At 40.4% G+C, this 20,368-nt stretch overlaps 1 protein-coding gene across 1 annotated transcript in view; it reads right to left on the bottom strand.

The window, feature by feature from the left end:
• Positions 1–355: 355 nt before the first annotated feature.
• FBXO10 (F-box protein 10) overlaps positions 356–20,368 on the bottom strand; it is a 180,210-nt gene continuing 160,197 nt past the window's right edge. The window contains exons 11-12 of the mRNA XM_073591559.1: positions 9,013–9,194; positions 356–7,217 (exon numbers count right to left, since the gene is read on the bottom strand). Coding sequence (XP_073447660.1) covers positions 7,040–7,217; positions 9,013–9,194 — 360 coding nt within the window. The 3' untranslated portion in view covers positions 356–7,039. The remainder of the gene's footprint in view (positions 7,218–9,012; positions 9,195–20,368) is intronic.

Below are 20,368 nucleotides of genomic sequence, written 5' to 3'. Positions count from 1 at the left end.
CAGTTAAAATCTGACCAAAGATCTCACCATTCCAAACTTCACCTGAAATAAAAAAATGCTGCGATCCTTAATTGGAGGAGCGTGAGAGGCAAAGGACTAGTGATTATTTTTAGGACTTTCTAAATGATAGGGTTTGCATGACTTGGAAAGGCATATGAAAGCTTCAGGATCCGAGTCTTGTTTGGTTAGGTGGTGTTAATCAGGCATCACAGGTGTGCTCAACAGTCATTGGGCCAATGTAAATTGTGACATAAGCATTTCCCTATTATAGCATAAAATATGTGACCCCCCACTATACAGATGAATTCACACACATCCAACATTTATCTATCTCAAAAATGGAAACAATAACAAAGCATATAAAATATATCTTTATTGTATTAGTTTATCTCATATATACAGTTTTCACAAACCTACTGATAAAAAAAGAACATAGCAAAATGATATTCATACGATGTACATGTCCGATGCAGATTTCTGCATAATTGTAATGTTCTATATAGGAAAGCAAAAAAGGCTAAAGCTTAATACATGTGTATAGCCAGCCGGAATGTTTAATTGCAAGTTTACAGTGCATAAGTCCTATATAGCTTGCTCTTTATGCCTTGTGGAAATTTACAGTTCATGATTATTACAGCCAAGGACTACCAAACTGTTGTAAAATCAAAGAACGGGAATATTTCCTCATTACTGTATTAAAATTATTTTGGAATTTGGTATGTGATGTAAACGAAAAGCCTTTAATTTGCCTGCAAACATTTATGCTAGCTTTCCATGAAAAACAAAAATGCTCATAATTCTGTTTGAAATTTTTAAGTGGATGATAAAAATGTTGCTATGAATATTTTTTTTTCATTAACATGGACTGACATTTATCATATTACACAAAATATACTTACATTAAAATAGAGGCTTGTTAGCAAAAATCACACTTTATTGAATGTTTCCACACATTATGCTTAACATATACACATTACAGTTAAAGCACAAAGACCCTATTCTGCATTATGTTCATAATATGCTTGTTAACAGATGAAATATACTTTAAGTGTACAAATTTATAAAGACATCCATATCGTGGTTGGGGGTAGGAAATACATAATTTCATTTGTGATATTACTGTGGCACTTTGCACCTCATGCTTTACGGTCTCTAGTGATAGGCTGGATTCTGTAAACTTTGTTTAGCCCAGTAGTTCGTATCCACATTTAATGGACTATATATGCACCTTAACTGAGGGATAGCTCTCAAAGGGAAGAAGAAAATACAATGATGGACATGATTCCTAAAATGAAAACTGACAGGCCGGCAGTTGCAGGAAAGAAAAATGCTAGATTCGCTTGAATCTTTCCTGCGGAGCCATTGTGTTCTCCCGGCAGGGGGACACAGTGATTATTGCAAGCGGCTATAACCGCAATAATTGCATGTAAAATCTGACAGACTGGTTGTACCCAAGTTGATCAATCAATTAACTTGGGTACATTCAGCCTGCCCATACATGGATTAAATCTGAGCCAGTTCCTGCTGAACTGGCCGAGATTTGAACCGTCTTTGGCCAGCTTAAGTATACACTGAAATCCCAAATAATAATTCCAAAGGCCTGGATTAGTTTAATCACAAATATTCCACCCAATGACAAATTTCCCATTTGATTTTAAGACCTTGTTCACATGGGCATCAGCTGTACACACAATATAGCAGTGTGTACAGCAAGAGTTTACAAAGCATATGCAAAGCTTTCTTCCAGCTTCAGATCAAGTTTGAGGATGGTAAACACAGATCTATATGAGTGTCACTTTAAACAAACTGCTAACATGCAATAGTACATTTTGGCACTATTTAAAGCTTGTTGAAAACCTGCTGAAGTCTGCTAGCAGCTTGATTTAAAGTTGCATTCAGCACTCCTATCATTAATAATAAGTGATACTAAAGTCTCGTTTTTCTTTTTTTGTTTGAAAATAACAAACATGTTATACAGTGAGGGGAAAAGGTATTTGATCCCCTGCTGATTTTGTACATTTGCTCACTGACAAAGAAATGATCAGTCTATAATTTTAATGGTAGGTTTATTTTAACAGTGAGAGACAGAATAACAAAAGTCATAAATTGATTTGCATTTTAATGAGTGAAATAAGTATTTGATCCCCTATCAATCAGCAAGATTTTTGGCTCCCAGGTGTCTTCTATACAGGTGACGAGCTGAGATTAGGAACACTCTCTTAAAGGAAGTGCTCCTAATCTTAGTTTGTTACCTGTATAAAAGGCACCTGTCCACAGAAGCAATCCGATTCCTATCTCTCCACCATGAGCTGTCCAAGGATGTCAGGGACATGACCTACACAAGGCTGGAATGGGCTACAAGACCATCTCCAAGAAGCTTGGTGAGAGGGTGACAACAGTTTGTGCGATTATTTGTAAATGGAAGAGACACAAAAAAACTGTCATTCTCCTTTCGTCTGGGGTTCCATGCAAGATCTCACCTCGTGGTGTTTCAATGATCATGAGAACAGTGAGGAATCAACCCAGAACTACACGGGAGAATCTTGTCAATGATCTTAAGGCAGCTGATACCATAGTCAATAAGAAAACAATTGGTAACACACTATGCTGTGAAGGATTGAAATCCTGCAGTACCCGCAAGGTCCCCCTGCTCAAGAAAGCACATGTACAGGCCCGTCTGAAGTTTGCTAATGAACATCTGAATGATTTAGAGGAGAACTGGGTGAAAGTGTTGTGGTCAGATGAGACCAAAATCGAGCTCCTTGGCATCAACTCAACTCGCCGTGTTTGGAGGAGGAATGCTGCCTATGACCCCAAGAACACCATCCCCACTGTCAAACATGGAGGTGTAAACATTATGCTTTAGGGGTGTTTTTCTGCTAAAGGGACTGGGCCTTGTACTGTCAAATCTTAGGTGAGAACCTCCTTACCTCAGCCAGGGCATTGAAAATGGGTCGTGGATGGGTATTCCAGCATGACAATGACCCAAAACATACAGCCAAAGCAACAAAGGAGTGGCTCAAAAAGAAGCACATTAAGGTCCTGGAGTGGCCTAGCCAGTCTCCAGACCTTAATCCAATAGAAAATAAGTGGAGGGAGCTGAAGGTTCGAGTTACCAAACGTCAGCCTCGAAACCTTAATGACTTGGAGAGGATCTACAAAGAAGAGTGGGACAAAATTCCTCCTGCAATGTGTGCAAACCTGGTGGCCAACTACAAGAAACGTCTGACCTCTCCGATTGCAAACAAGAGTTTTGCCACCAAGTACTAAGTCATGCTTTGCAAGGGGTCAAATACTTATTTCACTCATTAAAATGCAAATCGATTTATAATTTTTTTGAAATGTGTTTTTCTGGATTTTTTGTTGTTATTCTTTCTCTCACTGTTAAAATAAACCTACAACTTAAAATTATAGACTGACTATTTCTTTGTCAGTGGGCAAACATACAAAATCAGCAGGGGATCAAATACTTTTTTCCTTTATTGTACTTACCTGCTCTGTGTAGTGGGCAGCCCAAATCCTCCTCTTCTCGGGTCCCTCACCGGTGCTCCTGGCCCCTTCCTCTTGCCGAGTGCCCCCACAGAAAGCTGCCTGCTATAGGAGCACCCAAGCCGCTGCTCTGTGTGTCCATTCAGCCAATGAGGAGGGAGAGTCCCGGACAGCTGAGACTCTCGTACAACATCGCTGGATCAAGATACGACTCAGGTATGAGGGAGGCTGCAGCACAAAGAAGGTTTATTATTTTAATGCATTAAGATAAAAAACCTTTTGACTTTAAAACCTCTTTAAAGTATACATTCACATTAAAAAAATATATATTTTGCAGGTAAAAAAAAAAAAAATGCAATGTGGTGTCTCTAGAGTAAATCCGCAGGAGTCATATAATGTGCAGCACCTCCACCATACACACAGATGGCCGTTCACCTTAGGACAATGACCCCCTGAACCAACAGGATGGTCAAACGAGCATTACCATGAAGGGATCTAATAGTCTCTCAACAGTCTGAGTGGAACCTGAGACAGCAAATTTCTCCACGGGATCATGTCACACTCGGGCTTTCACACTGGGATTGGAGATGAGGCTTTTTTCAGGCGCTTTACAGGTGCTATTTTTAGCGCTAAAGCTCCTGAAAAACAACTCCAGTGTGAAAGGGGTCTAATAGTAAAAGTCAGCAGCTACAGTATTTGTAGCTGCTGACTTTAAATGTTTTAACTGTAACCTCTCAGGATGAATAAGCTTTAGTATTCCGATCATAATACTGTTATATCTGAGATTTGAATGCAGTATATGGTCTTATAGTATTTATTATGACTACGTTATTTGCTTATTTTCCTTTTTTTGTGTTTAACAAAATGTTTTGTTGCATTCTGGATGTACGATTTGTCTAGATCTGTCAATAAACTCCTTTGTAAAAGAAAACTACAAACCGTCAGCCCCAATGGTTGATGGTACTTGTAAGCATTCATTCACAGGAAACTGTAAATAATTGACACGTCTATGTGGGCAGAGCTGTTTTCAAATTGTGACAGTGGGTGCAGGAAGAGGATCCCCGCCTCCTGTCACAGAGAGGTTTGGAGGGGTTCAGGGGAGAGGCTGCAGATGCTGGAACATGTTCCAAAGGTAAACCAAGCCCTTAACATTCTCAAACAGAATATAAAAATTTATTTTTTTTAAGCTATAACAAACCTGCCTGAAAGCTTTGAAAATGCTCTGTAAAAGCTTGCAGTAGATTTTGCGCTTATACAAGCTGAAGTCCAAATGAACAAGGTCTAAGATGCTTTGTAACTAAAACTTTGTTATTTCAAACTATCGTAACATGAGAACATGTCTATAAATACTGCATTATAGCTACACCTACAGTGCCTTGAAAAAGTATTCATACCCCTTGAAATCTTCCACATTTTGTCACATTACAACCAAAAACATAAATGTATTTTATTGGGATTTTATGTGATAGACCAACAAGGGGGGTTCTACAAATACAAATGCACGCCACACTTTTCACATATTTATTTCTAAAACATTTTGAGAGCCATTTATCATTTTCCTTCCACTTCACAATTATGTGACACTAAGTGTTGGTCTATCACATAAAATCCCAATAAAATACATTTACGTTTTTGGTTGCAACATGACAAAATGTGGAAAATTTTCAAGGGGTTCAAATAGTTTTTCAAGGCACTGTATACGTTAAAAGGGCTGCGTAAAAAGTTGTATAAGGTTTGGGGTATGTATTTTAATGGTATGACAAGTAGGCTGACCAGTTTATACAGCAGGAATTGTGGTATGGTAAAATGGATGATTGTTCCTTATATGTATACACATAGAATTTATGGCACATAGATCACAATGGAGACAGCCATTTTAGCAAAGTATTTTAGAATATCCTACTGTAAACATTCTGCATTTATGAGCTTCGCTCTCAGCTTATTCAATTACTTACTGAATATGCAGCTTCTTCATCTTTTAATCCTTGCCCAAAGTTCCTGTTAAGGCTGATGCCATGACCACTGCCCCAGTTTCTTGTTTCAGGATGGTTCCTTTCTCTTTTAGCATCCTTTGAGGCAACCAAACACAAAGCCCCAAAGTCTAGGATGGCAAGTCACTCCCCTGCCTATATCTTCTTCCCCCTCCCAGCTAACAGACTGACTCAGACTGCGCTGTCCTGTGCAGGCTGGAAGATCATGGAAGCAGCACTGAGAGTTTCAGGAGCCAGCAGCACTAAATGTTGTAAACTGCAGGTGCTAGGGTAAGAATTTTTATTAAATAGTTTACTGGGGAATGTTTATTTTATTGTGCAATGTGTTCAGCAAAAAAAAAAGTATTATTAAACCTACTACTTTTAAGAGATTTCTAAGAGTTAAAGGTAAGGTCATATAAATAACGTTGCATCATGCTTGCACTGCCATACTAGAGGAAGATATATCGGACAATCAATTTTTTTTGTTTACTATACATAGGAAACATCAGTAAAATGGTATAAAAACATCATATGAAATGTATTGTCCTTAGTACTGGCTAACGTCTAGTTTATTATATTTAAAGATCCCCTTGGCAAAGAAGCCTAGCCTGCCAGGATTCTTCTGTCATTGTGTGAGGTTAAAAGAAATGCAGTAGCACTGGTTAACATATTAAATCAATAATGAAATATTTTAATGAAAAACAGGATTTAAAGAAACCTGTACTCAGAAAATGTGGAGGCTGCCACTGCGCACATTTATTTTTGAAAATGCTAATTGCCTGGCTGTCATGCTGATCTAATATCTTCAATAACCACTGACCCAAATAAAATATGCAGATCAGAAGTTCTGTCTTTACAACATGCGGTCATGCTTATGCCGGGTCAGTGACTCAAAAGTACTGAAGCCAGAGACAGTCCAGCAAGTAGCATTTTTAGGAGGAAATCGGCAATGGCAGCTCCTATATTTAGTTCAGTATGATTTTCCTTTAGGTGACCTGTGTATGCTCTAGTGTTTTTCTCAAATTTTTCATTCAAGGCACCCTTTAAAATGATATACAATCTCAAGTCACCCCATTATTAAATGTACAAACTAAACTTAGTTTTACATAATGCAGTGGCATCCACACACCTAGGGCACACAGCATTAGAGGTGATTTATTTTTACAACGTTAATTTACCTTTATATACTAGTACTGACTAGTATTTTGGCTTTTCTCTCCTCCCTAAGTTTCTCTCCCTCATGCAGCTAAAATGACCCCAGTGATGATGGAGACTGGCAAACACAAGGATGCTGTGCAGGTGCCCGATGTGCTCATTAGGATGCTAGGGGCTGGCCTGCATGGTGGTAATGCTGCACAATAAAAACCAGTGACTTTGTGTAACAAAAAAGGCAGGCTTAATCTACCTGCTGGCTTGTTGACATTTTTTGGGCAATTTTGGGACATCTTTAGGTATTTTTCCAAAGCACCCTGGTAGAGAGGCTGGCTGGCCTAGACCATTGCTTGTTGCCAAAATGACTCCCTGTGGAATGTATTTCAGAATCCAGATAAAACAACAAGGTCAATATTGCTCTATAGTCAAAGGATCGTACAGAAGATGCTGCCATTGTTGTGACAACGTCCTTCCACTCTTGCTGCAATCCTGGTGGTGACAGTGTTAACCCTCTGACTGCTTTGTGTGCTAGAGACTCCTCTTGTACACCCTTCAATGTATGGTCTTGCTGGTGGGTTCTCCAGTTTCCATGTAACATCTGACCTGCAATAAAACATTTTCCATGTGTAACAACAGTCATTAATTATAGTGAAAAACTATACAATGGTAGCTCTAGGTAGCACGGGGCTATCCCTCATTCAAAACACAAAAAGAGAGAATCTAAATCCCATTAATACTTAAAAACCAAATAAAATGTAAAAAATTTCAGGCAGAGGAAAGAAACTAATGTGTTATTTGTTTTGCCTATCACTTTATAGTGTAAGATTTATCAGCTGTTGTATTATATTTCAATACAATGCCTTCATTTATATATGTATACTTTGTTATGTGCAATCTCTTATCCCAATTCTTCTAACTAAAGAATTAAATGAAAAATGAAAGACATATCTAAGACAAGCTGCGCCAAACTTATTTTGCTACACAGATAGTATAAAATGTAACCTATGGGTTTGGAGGTGGTGTTAAAGCAGAGTTCCGCCAAAATTTTTTATTGTTTTTAAAAGTCAGCAGCTACAAATACTGCAGCTGCTGACTTTTAAAATAAGGACACTTACCTGTCCAGGGCGCCTGCGATGTCCTCACCCGAAGCCGACCTGTCCCTTGGCTCCCGGGTGGAGACGCCAGCATCTTTAGTAAGGGAATCAGGAAGTGGTTCCCTACTGTGCATGCGCGAGTCACGGTGCGCATCCTGACTGGTCCCTGCTGTCTTCTGGGACCTGTGTGTCTCCCAGAAGACAGCGGGGGGACGGAGGAGGGGCTGGACATGGCGTAGATCGCTGCGGATTCTGCGACGCTCTATCGCCGGAAGTGGGAGAAAATACCTGTATTAGACAGGTATCTGCTCCCCCCCCTGAAAGGTGCCAAATGTGACACCTGAGGGGGGACCAAATAAGCGGAAGTTCTATCTTTAGGTGAAACTCTGCTTTAAGTAAAATTTATGGGCTCTTTCACGCAGGTGTTGAAAACAGTGCCGCCTCATCATTGCACATCAGTGAAGAAAAATTACTTATTTGCAAAATTTTATAACAGAAACTAAAAGAAAATTTTTTTTCTTTTTCAACATTTTCTGTCTGTTTTTAGTCTGTTTAGCAAAAAAATAAGAAACCCTGTGCTGATTAAATACCACCAAAAGAAAGCTCTGTCTCAAAAAAAGATAATTTCATATGGGTACAGTGTTGCATGACCGTGCAATTGTCATTTAAAGTGCGGCAGCACTGAAAGCTGAAAATTATCCTATGCAAGAAGGGGTTAAAATTCATAACCACAGTGGCTTAGTGGTTAGTGCTTTTGCCTTACAGCACTGGGGCCTTTGGTTTGAGTCTCAGTCACGACACAATCTGCATGGAGTTCGCATGTTCTGCTTATGTGGGTTTCGGCCTACATTCCAAAGATATGATGAAATATTTTTTGGCCTGTCTAAAAGAAAAAAAAATTACCCTAGCATGATATTCTACCGAGCATGACCAAGATGATTACCTCACCATCTACCCCAACAGTAGATAAACCACTTTGAGGGGAATTTATCAAAACTGGAGCAGCCAGAATTGAACAAGCTGCAGACAGAAGCTGATTGGTTGCCATGCACAGCTGCTCCAGATTCTGTCTGCTCCAGTTTTAATAAACTCCCCTCTGAGCCCACAGAATGAAAAGTGCTATATAAGTAAAAATTATAATTAAATATAGTTGTATAAGGTACTCTTAACTACCTATAAAGAATATATGCAAAAACATGATTGGTTCAATACTTTATAGACATGATTTTATACTTATTTATAAAATATTTCATACTTTTTTTTTTATATACTTTCATATACATACAATATTCTTATATACTAACTTTTTCCTAAAGGTGAGTAGTTTGTTGTGTTGGACAATGCAGTCTTCATTGTTGGACATCTGCTGCAAAATGTTTTGACCAGATTTCCCTTCATAGATGATATTTTCCTGTACAAGTCCTTTAGTTTGGTCAAGGAGAGATATACCATAGTCATGAAGTGACTGAATTCGGTTCCGGGTCACCTACAAAACAAAAGCAAGATGTTAATGTTTAACTGAAGGCCTTATTCTAAAGATGAAGTTTTAGAATAAATAATTGTAGAACGCATTAGACAGGGCCTGAAAGAAGCCCCTTCAGTTTTCCACACACAGAATCCCTTTCCATTACCTCCAAATCTCCTATTTAGGAAGTAACATAGTCTTACCCAACAATGGGGTAAATTTTCAATCCCTGGCTGGCACTAACCATAAAGAGACTAATTTTCATGTGACAGGGCACTTTGCTACAATGTAAAGTAGTGAGTGTATAGCTTGTATAATAGTGTAAATTTGCTGTCCCCTAAGGCCCCATGTACACTGCTGCTGCTAAACGCACGTTCAGAGGCAATTGGATGCTTTTTTCAACTGCCTCTGAACTCATTCAATGTTATCTTATGTGACCATGTACACAGTTTCGTTTACAGTAGTTTTTAGGCAGTTGCGTTTAACAGCCTTTCTTTGAAGGCAAAAAAATGAGTTCAGACGCTGAAGATTTCCCCGTTTCAGACGCCAAACGCGTTACCGGCGTTTAGTCGCGTTTTCGTTTAGAAGCGTTTTTAAAGGTGCCCAATTTTTTGGACATTAAAACACTAAAAAATTATGGAAAACGATGAGAAAACATAAAAAAAAAAGTTTAAAAACTGGTAATTACTTGCAAAGATTCATAGACCATATATTTGTATTATTATTATTATACAGGATTTATATAGCGCCAACAGTTTACGCAGCGCTTTACAACATGAGGGCAGACAGTACAATTACAATACAATTCAATACAGGAGGAATCAGAGGGCCCTGCTCGTTAGAGCTTACAATCTAGGAGGGAGGGTCAAGTTATACAAGAGGGTAACAGCTGTGGGGGATGAGCTAATGGAGAAAACAGTGCAGTTGTTAGATGGAGGCAGGATAGGCTTCTCTGAAGAGGAAAGTTTTCAGGGATCGCCTAAAGGTGGATAAATTTGGAGACAGTCTGACAGATTGGGGTAGGGAATTCCAGAGTATGGGCGAGGCTCGGGAGAAGTTCTGGAGGCGGATATGGGAGGTGATGAGGGAGCTAGAGAGCAGGAGGTCTTGGGAGGAATTGAGACGGCGATTAGGTTGGTATTTTGAGACTAGGCTAGTGATGTAACTGGGCGCAGAGTTGTGGGTGGCTTTGTAACTTATTGTTAGTATTTTGAATTTAATTCGTTGGGCGAGTGGCAGCCAATGGAGGGATTGGCAGACAGGGGTAGCAGACACTGAGCGGTTTGTAAGGTGGATGAGTCTGGCAGCAGCATTCATGATGGACTGAAGGGGGATAGTCTATTTAAAGGTAAGCCAATGAGAAGGGAGTTGCAGTAGTTGAGGCGATAGATAACCAGGGAGTGAATCAGGAGCTTTGTGGTTTTATTGGTTAGAAAGGGACATGGTTTAGAGATGTTGCGGAGGTTGAGGCGGCAAGCTTTGGAAAGTGATTGGATGTGGGGTCGAAAGGAGAGTTCAGAGTCCAGGATAACACCTAGCACCCTGACATGTGGGGACGGGTGGATGGTTGTGCCATTGCTCTTGACAGACAAGTCAGGGGAAGAGGCACGTGGGGGTGGAAATATTATAAGCTCGGTTTTGGACAAGTTGAGTTTGAGGAAGTAGTGTGACATCCATACAGATATGTCGGTTAGTAAGTTAGTCATGCGTGAGGAGACTGATGGGGTGAGTTGAGGGGTGGGGAAATAGATTTGTGTGTCGTCAGCGTAGAAATGATATTGAAAGCCATGAGAGGCTATCAGCTGACCCAGGGTAGAGGTGTAGATTGAAAATAAAAGAGGTCCAAGAACAGAACCTTGGGGGACCCCGACGGAAAAGGGAAGAGGAGTGGAGGAAGTAGAATTGTAAGTAAGTGACACTGAAGGTGCGTTGGGATAGGTAGGATGAGAGCCACTGAAGAGCACAGTCACTAAGACCAAGGGAGTAAAGTTTTTTTTGAGGAGGGGGTGGTCAACCGTGTCAAAGGCAGCTGAAAGGTCCAGAAGTAGGAGTACAGAATAGTGTCCGTTGGTTTTTGCAGTTAGTAGGTCGTTTGTGAGTTTTAGAAGAGCAGTTTCTGTAGAGTGTTGAGGGCGAAATCCCGATTGAAGGGGATCAAGAAGGTTGTTCTTAATGAGATGATCACTCAGTTGGTTGTAAATCAGGCATTCAAAGAGTTTAGAGGAAAAGGGGAGCAAGGAGATAGGGCGTAGGTTGTTAAAGAGGAGTTCCAGTCAAAAAAAAAAAATCAATAAAAGTCAGCAGCTACAAATACTGCAGCTGCTGACTTTTAATTGGACACTTACCTGTCCCAGGGTCCAGCGATGCGGGGGATCGAAGCCCCGCTCGTCTCCCCCTCCGCTCAGCGGCGCCGGCATTGCAACTGTGGGCGCCGGGCTGTGACTTCACAGCCTGGCACCTACTGCGCATGTGCGAGCGGTGCTGCGCGCCGTGATTGGCCGCTTAGTCACCTGGGACCTGTAATGGGTCCCAGATGATTGACAGCAGGGAGGGAGCAGAGCTGAGCCCTTCCTGTGCCGAGGGGGAAGTGATGTCACCAGCCCAGGCACTGGAAGAGGCAGACTACGAGGGACCCCCTAGCAACAGGCATTTAGAGGTAAAAAAAAAAAAAATATCCAAATTTTTTTTGTATTTTTTTTTAGGATTTTTCATGTAGTTTTGTTTTTTTGGGTGGAACCCCACTTTAAGGTTGGTAGGGTCCAAGGACGGCTTTTTAAGTATGGGGGTGACCAGTGCATGTTTTAGAGCATTGGGGAAGGTGCCAGAGCTGAGGGAGAGATTGAAGATGTGGGTTAGAGAGTGTAGGATGGAGTCAGAGGGCGACCGCAGCATTTGAGAGGGAATAGGGTCCAGGGGACAGGTGGTTAGGTGGGCGATAGAAAGGAGTTTAGCAACTTCGTCTGTAGTAGCAGATTTGAAAAAGGGGAGTGTCGGTTGTACCTGTTGACATGGGGTCTTAGCTGGGGGAGATACCTGTAGAGTGGAGATTTCATCACGGATTGTATCAATCTTGTTTTTGAAGTGATTAGTGATCTCCTGTGCAGTGAGCGAGTCAGTGGGTGGAGGCGGTGGAGGACGAAGTAGAGAGTTGAAGGTGGAGAAGAGTTTACGGGACTGAATGAGAAGGTGTTAATAAGAGTTGTAAAATAGGTTTGCTTGGCAGTGTTGAGGAAAGAATAGTATTTTTGGAGGACAGATTTGTATTGGTTGAACTCTTTGAGAGACTTAGTCTTGTGCCACAGACGCTCAAGAGCGCGACTAGGTTTTTTGAAAAATTTAGTGTCATCTGTTTGCCAGGGTTGTAGGGGTCGGGGTCTGCTTCTGCGTGTAGTGAGGGAAGCGAGCTTGTCCTGGGTGGAGGACAGGGATTTATTGTAGAGGGACGTGGCTTGGTTGGGGCAGGACAGGGGAGAGATTTTGTCATAGAGGTGGTCAGTAGCAGAATAGAGGAGAGAGGAGTTGAAGTTGCGAAAGTTTCTACGGGTGATGGTTAGGCAATTGGAGGGAAACGTGGTGGAAGACAGGGGGAGAGAAAAACTAATAAAGTGGTGGTATATATAGCCCTTGATCCAATCCAATACACCACTAGCAATGTTGTTTTACAAAGTATAATTGTAATTTGACCCATATGTTGTGATAGATAGATATGAAAAAGATGACCCCACCATTGAGCCTGACCACCGATGTGATCAAACATAGTTTCATGAAATTTGATAGCCACCAACACACGTTCCTCTGGTGGCACACTCTTCCTCATGTTCATGTCCAAGCCTGTCAGACTGGGCTGAACTTTTTCTAGTAGAATGTCAAATGAGGCATTGGACATGCGTGTAAAATTAAAAAATGTATCGGGGTAGGCACGCAGCTGTATGTACATGTTGGTAAAATATCCTACTGACATGCGCTGCGTGATCAATGGATGGGTCCAGTAGCGACGAACTCTGGTCCTCGCATGCAATTTTTGCCGTCGTTCTAGCCTCATCAAGAGCAACATCAGGAGCATTTCCTCACATATGCTCATTATGGGATCCATTGTAGAAAAAAAGCACAGAAATGGGGACAAATACAAGGACACTGCTGCTCTCTCTGCTGCTGCTATTCACTCTGGTCTCACAAAATAGCTGAAATAGTTAAGTAAAACCTTTTTTTGAGCTTGGGGAGGGTCTTATGATATTATCATTACTAAACGCTTCTAGGGGTCCTTTCAGGAGGGAGGAGCCTGGTAATGGCTCTGTGCACGGCGTGAGGATCCTGAGAACCCTCTCCCTGCAGCTGAGAGGAATGATCGGCCTGATGAGAAGGTGTAGGTAGCTTCCCTCCCCGCCCCGCCCCCCCCTGCTCATCACTCTCTGAGCTGTCTTGCGGTGTAAGCCAGAGGAAGTTTGTACCTGCGTCTGCCTGCATCCCCCCCCCACCCCTCCGTAGTCGGATGGGCTAGAAGGCTCATCGAGGACGGGGGGTTAGGAGAACTGGAAAACCGCAGAGATCGGAGCGCTTCAGAAGCGACGGCAGCAGGGAAAACGGTGCGCTGCTGGGGGCTGTTTCAAGTCCCCAGCGGTGTTGCCGGCCGCGGAGAGCGGAGGAACCAGCTGAAGTGCACCGGGGAATTTCGGAGGAGAGAGCCAGGAAGGTGGGTGAGCGGAGCAAGGAGCAGCAGCAGCGGACACTGAAGAGCTGAGAGCGGAGAACAGCTGCGACTTCAGCGGGTCAGACAGACCTGGGCAGATTGATAACATCAGAGACAGCACCTGAGCGTTCGCAGCATCAGAGAGCAGCAGCAAGCAGTAGTGAGCGTCCCTTTGTATCCCAACTTCAACAACAACTAAAAGATAAGTACCGTATTTTTTTTTTTTTTTCCTCTTTTGGCTTTTTTCTATTGCAATTGTCTTGAAGTGAACAAGCAAAGGAAAAGTAATAGAACAAAAGAAAGGGAAAGGGAAAGAACACATTGAAATAAAATGGAATGAAAAGCGAAAGTAAATGAAAGTAAAAGGCGAAAGAGCTGAAAAAGTAGAATCAAGTGAGCTAAGAAAAATAATAAAAACAGGGGGGGGAACAGGGGAGAAGAGAAGGAGAAGGTGAAAGAGAGACAAGCCAACGGAAGAGTTGTCTCCCAGCCCACACCTGTTTGCTGCTGCTGCAGTATCTCCCTTTCTTGTGATTTTTTTTTTTTTTTTTTTTTTTGTTTTTGGTTTTTGTTTTTGTTTTTTGCAAATGGTACTAACTATAGGCTTGATAGTACAAACTATAGAATAAGAAATTTCATAGTAACAAAAATGTGGAACATATAAGCTCATACTGGAACTATACTGCTGAATATATAAATCATCTTGCTGAACACTTGAATTAGATTACATTATATCGCTAAAACATTTGAATTATCTTGCTGAGCACCTGGGCCCTCATGTACACGGGCTGTTGGGAGAACGTTGTGAAAACGCCAGTGTCTTTGCAGTGACTTTTTTTAACTTTTTTCAGCGTTTTTGCAATAGCGTTTTTGAGCGTTTTTTTTTTTTTTTTTTTTCCCTCTTTTGGCTTTTTTCTATTGCAATTGTTTTTTTGAAGTGAACAAGCAAAGGAAAAGTAATAGAACAAAAGAAAGGGAAAGGGAAAGAACACATTGAAATAAAATGAAATAAAATGGAATGAAAAGTGAAAGTAAATGAAAGTAAATGAAGGCGAAAGAGCTGAAAAAGTTGAATCAAGTGAGCTAAGAAAAACAATAAAAACAGGGGGGGGGAACAGGGGAGAAGAGAAGGAGAAGGTGAAAGAGAGACAAGCCAACGGAAGAGTTGTCTCCCAGCCCCCACCTGCTTGCTGCTGCTGCTGCTGCAGTATCTCCCTTTCTTGTGATTTTTTTGTTTTTTTGTTTTTTTTTTTGCAAATGGTACTAACTATAGGCTTGATAGTACAAACTATAGAATAAGAAGAAATTTCATAGTAACAAAAATGTGGAACATATAAGCTCATACTGAAACTATACTGCTGAATATATAAATCATCTTGCTGAATACTTGAATTAGATTGCATTATATCGCTAAAACATTTGAATTATTTTGCTGAGCACCTGGGCCCTCATGCACACGGGCTGTTAGAAAAGCGCTGTGAAGACGCCGGTGTCTTTGCAGTGACTTTTTTTAACTTTTTTCAGCTTTTTGCAGCGTTTTTGCAATAGCGTTTTTGAGCGTTTTTTTTTTTTTTTCTTCAATGGATCAAAGACGCTGGAGGACGTTGGAGAATGATGTTTTTGGGCGTTTTTGAGCGTTTTTTAGCGTTGGAGCGTTTTTGCAGCTGAAAAACGTCTCTCAGAACCCATTGGGCCTGGGTTTTTTTTTTTTTTTTTTTTGCAGCTTAGGAACGCCTATGCCACTTGCAGCTCAGAGACACCTAGGTGGGCATGAAGCCATAGACTAACGTAGACAGGCCTTTTTGAGCTGCAGAAAGGGCTTAGAAAAGCAGCTGTAGAGATGTCCGTGTGCATGGGGACTTAATACTATGGTTTAAACAATTGAACAGCACCAAGGAATGCTTAATGTACTTAAGGTAGTAACATAACTTCTGGGAAACGGAGACTACTCATATCTCATTAATTATCTCTATTATTGGATTGTGGGGAGGATGGTGGGTATGAGAACGGAACAAAAGAAATATTAGTAAAAATAAGTCAATTTAAGAAGGCTGGGAGATTTTTTCATCATTAAGAGACCCCAACCAAGGGGTATTCTGGAAGGCAGCTTCGAAGATCCTATAAATCCAGCCATAGAAACAAACATGAAGGGGAAAACAACAAGAAGTGCGGGAGCAATACCCAAATCACCTAGGACCAGCCTAGGCCCAAGTCCAGGCCCTATGAACAGGTATATACAGCAAGGAATCGGAGAAGGAGAGAAACAAGTGGGTTCAAAGGGCAGACAAATAGATACAAAAGAGAAGGACAACAAGGATAAAAAAGGCCAGTATAAAGTACAAACAGAAACCAGCCACCTCTCAGAACCCAGAATGGAGCCAGAAATGGGAGAGGAAGACAGAGGAAAGGAGGAAGGACAACAAGGGCCACAGTTGCCAACAAAACAGGATATGGAAAAAATGTTCGCGGCACTAGAGAATTCCCTAAAAGCAGAGATATCAACACTCCATAAAGACATGGGATATATGTTAAACAGAGTGGAAGAAGTAGAGATCAAAGTAGACCTACATCAAAAAACATAAAGGAACTGGAAGAGGAAATAAAGAAACTAAAACGGGAACAACAGGAACAATCATATAAAATAGAAGAGCAAGAAAATAGAGATAAAAAGAAAAACTTGAGAATACGCGGGTTACCGGAAACAGAACAAGCAGAAAACCTAATAGAAAAAATGAACAATCTCTTCAACCAAATCTTGGGAAAGGATGCAACCAACATAATAGGAATAGAAAGTGTCTTTCGAGTAGAAAAACCTCAAAGGTTCTCAAGGGAAACACCTAGAGATGTAATAGTACGCTTCGAAAAATGGGAAGAAAAAAAAAACAGATCTGGATAAACCTAAAGAGGAAAACACAAATAGAGTTTGCGGAAGGTAAATTACAAATATTTCAAGATTTGTCTCAAGAAACGTTGAAAAGACGACGGACATTAAAACCACTATTAGGAATCCTCCGGGAGCAAGAAATTCAATACAACTGGGGTTTTCCAGCATGTCTAATAGCAAGGAAAAACGGAATAAGTGCGAGGCTAAGATATGTGGAGGAGATTCCGGACTTTTGCAACAAACTAGAAATATCAGAAAAAAGGGAGGGGGAGGGTGGGAGGAGGGAAAAGGGAGGGAAGGAGGGAGGGGAGGGAAAGGTCTGATCCACATGAGTGGTTACATAGGCGCACCTATTTTGAGACAAGAGATGAGGAGACCCCGTGCGTCCGCTGGGTGTCCCCTCCACCCGGCCTTCTAAGAGGACCGGGTGGGGGGGAGGGCCGGAGGACGGGCGGGGAAGAAAAGGCACAAGAATGGAAAACGTAAACAGCATAAAAATAATCTATAATGTCCGAGGACTAAATTCCCCAGGGAAGAGAAACATCATTCTCCGAGAACTAGAAAAAAGTAAAGCAGAAATAATTTTCCTACAGGAGACGCATATAACCCAAAACTCAAATACCAAAATTTATTCAAGAAACATACCAACATGGTATCAAGGAGACTCGCCAATAAGAAGGGCCAAAGGAGTAGCCATCGGTTTAGGGAAAAATGTACGTTTTCTAATAGATCAAAGGAAAATAGATCCGGAGGGTCGATATCTTTTTATTACAGGAACTATACAAGGGGTAAAATATACATTGGCTAATGTCTATTGTCCTAATAAGAACCCTAAAAAATATTTGATAGATATCATTAAAATACTAATGGAATTCAAACAAGGAAAATTTATACTAGCCGGAGACTTCAACTTCAGCATGGATAACAAAATGGACAGCACCTCAATAGTAAGGGACAAAGAGGTAAAACAACTAAAGAAATTAAAAAGAACACTATATGAACAGCAACTAATAGATCCTTGGAGAATTCAGCACCCCAGCACAAAGGACTACACATTCTACTCAACAGTACACAAAAGTTACTCCAGATTGGATTACATCATGGTCGAACATAGAAACTTGGAAGAAATAGAAGAAACAAAAATAGGTATAATAACCGCCTCAGATCACAGCCCAGTAACGTTGAGAATGAAAATAAAAGGAGAAGTCTTTGAAAGGGGTCCATGGAGAATCAACGAAACTTTATTAGAAGACAGCGAGACCGAAAAAAGTATCATAGAAGAAATTAAAAGATATTTTGAGGAAAACGATACACCAGAGGTATCGAAAGCAACTATATGGGAGGCGCATAAATCTGTTATTAGGGGCAAATTAATAGCCATAGGGGCAAGAAAAAAACAGGAAAGGAAAACAAACATGCAACAAATAATTAAAGAAATTTATGAATTGGAACGAAAACACAAAAATCAAGTAAACAACAAAATCTTCGGCCTATTATCTCAAAAGAGAGAGCAATTAAAAGACTGGATGGAACAAGAAGAAAGGAAGGAGTACAACAGAGTAGTACAAGAAAAATACAAATGGGGTAACAAACCAGGAAAATACCTAGCAAATTTGGTAAAAAAAAAGAAGTCTTTGAATTACATTGAGAAGATCAAAAATGAAAAAGGAGAAGTGGTAAATAAAACTACAGATATAGCGATAACATTTCAAAAATACTTCAGCTCCCTATATGCAATAAAAGGACAGGAAAGTTGGAAAGAAGCGAATACAAGAACAAAGAGGATACAAGAATATCTAAAAAAAGCAAATTTACCAAAAATAAAAATAGACCAACTAGAAGAATTGGAAAAAAATATTACGCAAGAAGAGTTAAAACTGGCATTAAAGGAAACTCCCGTAGGAAAAAGTCCAGGACCAGACGGGTTCACGGTCAAATACTATAAAAAATTTGAAGAACAGCTGACTCCAAAACTATTAGAATATATGAATTCCTTAGGGGAAGATGAAGAAATAAGAAGTGAATCGCTACTAGCTCATATTACAATACTACCAAAAGAAGGGAAAGACAAAGTTAACTGCTCAAGCTACAGGCCAATAGCCCTATTAAACGCTGATACGAAGCTGTACTCCAAGATCCTGGCCACTAGGATAAAAAAACTAATCCCACAGTGGATCAACCCGGACCAGACTGGTTTTGTCCCGGGGAGAGAGGGGCGGGACAACAGCCTAAAATCATTACTGATGTTGCACAAGAAGGTGCAGAATGAGACCCCAGTTCTATTCCTGTCATTGGATGCAGAAAAAGCATTCGACAGGGTAGACTGGGGTTTCATGATGGATACATTGCGGCACTTGGGTATCGGGACAAAAATGATGAAGTGGATAACAAATTTGTATAATGGCCCGACAGCAGTCGTAAAAGTAAACGGTAGACTCTCTCCAAAAATTAAGATGCAGAACGGAACACGGCAAGGCTGTCCACTGTCTCCACTATTATACGTATTGGCTTTAGAACCATTATTAGCAACACTCCGCAATAACAAACAGGTAGAAGGAGCGAGACTAGGAGGAAAAGAGCATAAGATCGCAGCTTACGCGGACGACATCTTGATGTACGTATCCAACCCAAGAGTGTCACTCCAAAACATATTGAAAGAAATAAAAAAATACGGAGAACTGTCAAACTTCAAAATTAATCCAATAAAAACGGAAATATTAAACATAGGATTAGAGAAAAAGGAAGTTCAGTTTTTACAAAAAGAATTCCCATTTACGTGGGTAAAAGAACTAAATTACCTTGGAATTAAAATAACTCCTAGAGTCGAAAAAATTTACCAGGCAAATTTTATCCCATTGATCAATGAGGTCAAAGAAGAAATGAAAAAGTTAAGAATACAGCCACTTTCATGGATTGGAAGAATAAATATGTTCAAGATGATGATACTACCCAAAATAAATTACAGATTACAGATGTTACCAGTAAAGATCCCGCAGAGCTTTTTTAAAATAATTAAAACAATTTTGTTAAAATACATATGGTTTAATAAAAAACCAAGAATCAAATACACGCTGATTACAAGGAAAAAGGAGCACGGAGGTCTGGCCGCTCCAGATATAAGTAGGTACTATAAAGCCATAGTTTTAACACGAATGTTAGAGTGGACAAATGAGAAAAATGAAAAAAAATGGGTGGAAATGGAAAACATAATAAGCGGAGTCACATTACATAAGAATATTTGGATTCCACGGAAATATAGAACATTGGACACTGACGCACACGAAATAACAAAAAATGTATTTAAAATTTGGGACACCATTCACTTAAAGAATGAATGGAAATATAATTCACCACTATTAGCACTCACAGGATCGAATTTCTTCACCCCTGGGAAGGAAATATTTGGAATTCAAGGAATACGTAACCCACAATTGAAAGATATCACTAGAAATGGCAAAATAAGAACACGAGTAGAAATAGAGGAAAGGAATGGATGGAAGATGAATGAATGGAATTACAATCAACTAAGGCACTTAGTAAGCACAATACCACACCCACTGAGAGACGAAACGAAATTAACCGCACTGGAAAAGCTATGTAGCAATGAAATACCATTGAAAAACG

Source organism: Aquarana catesbeiana, linkage group LG01 (genome assembly GCF_042186555.1).
Source record: "Aquarana catesbeiana isolate 2022-GZ linkage group LG01, ASM4218655v1, whole genome shotgun sequence".
Taxonomy (NCBI): Eukaryota; Metazoa; Chordata; class Amphibia; order Anura; family Ranidae; genus Aquarana; species Aquarana catesbeiana.
The sequence above is the reverse complement of the archived record's forward strand: the minus strand, read 5'-3'. Positions and strand labels throughout refer to the sequence as shown.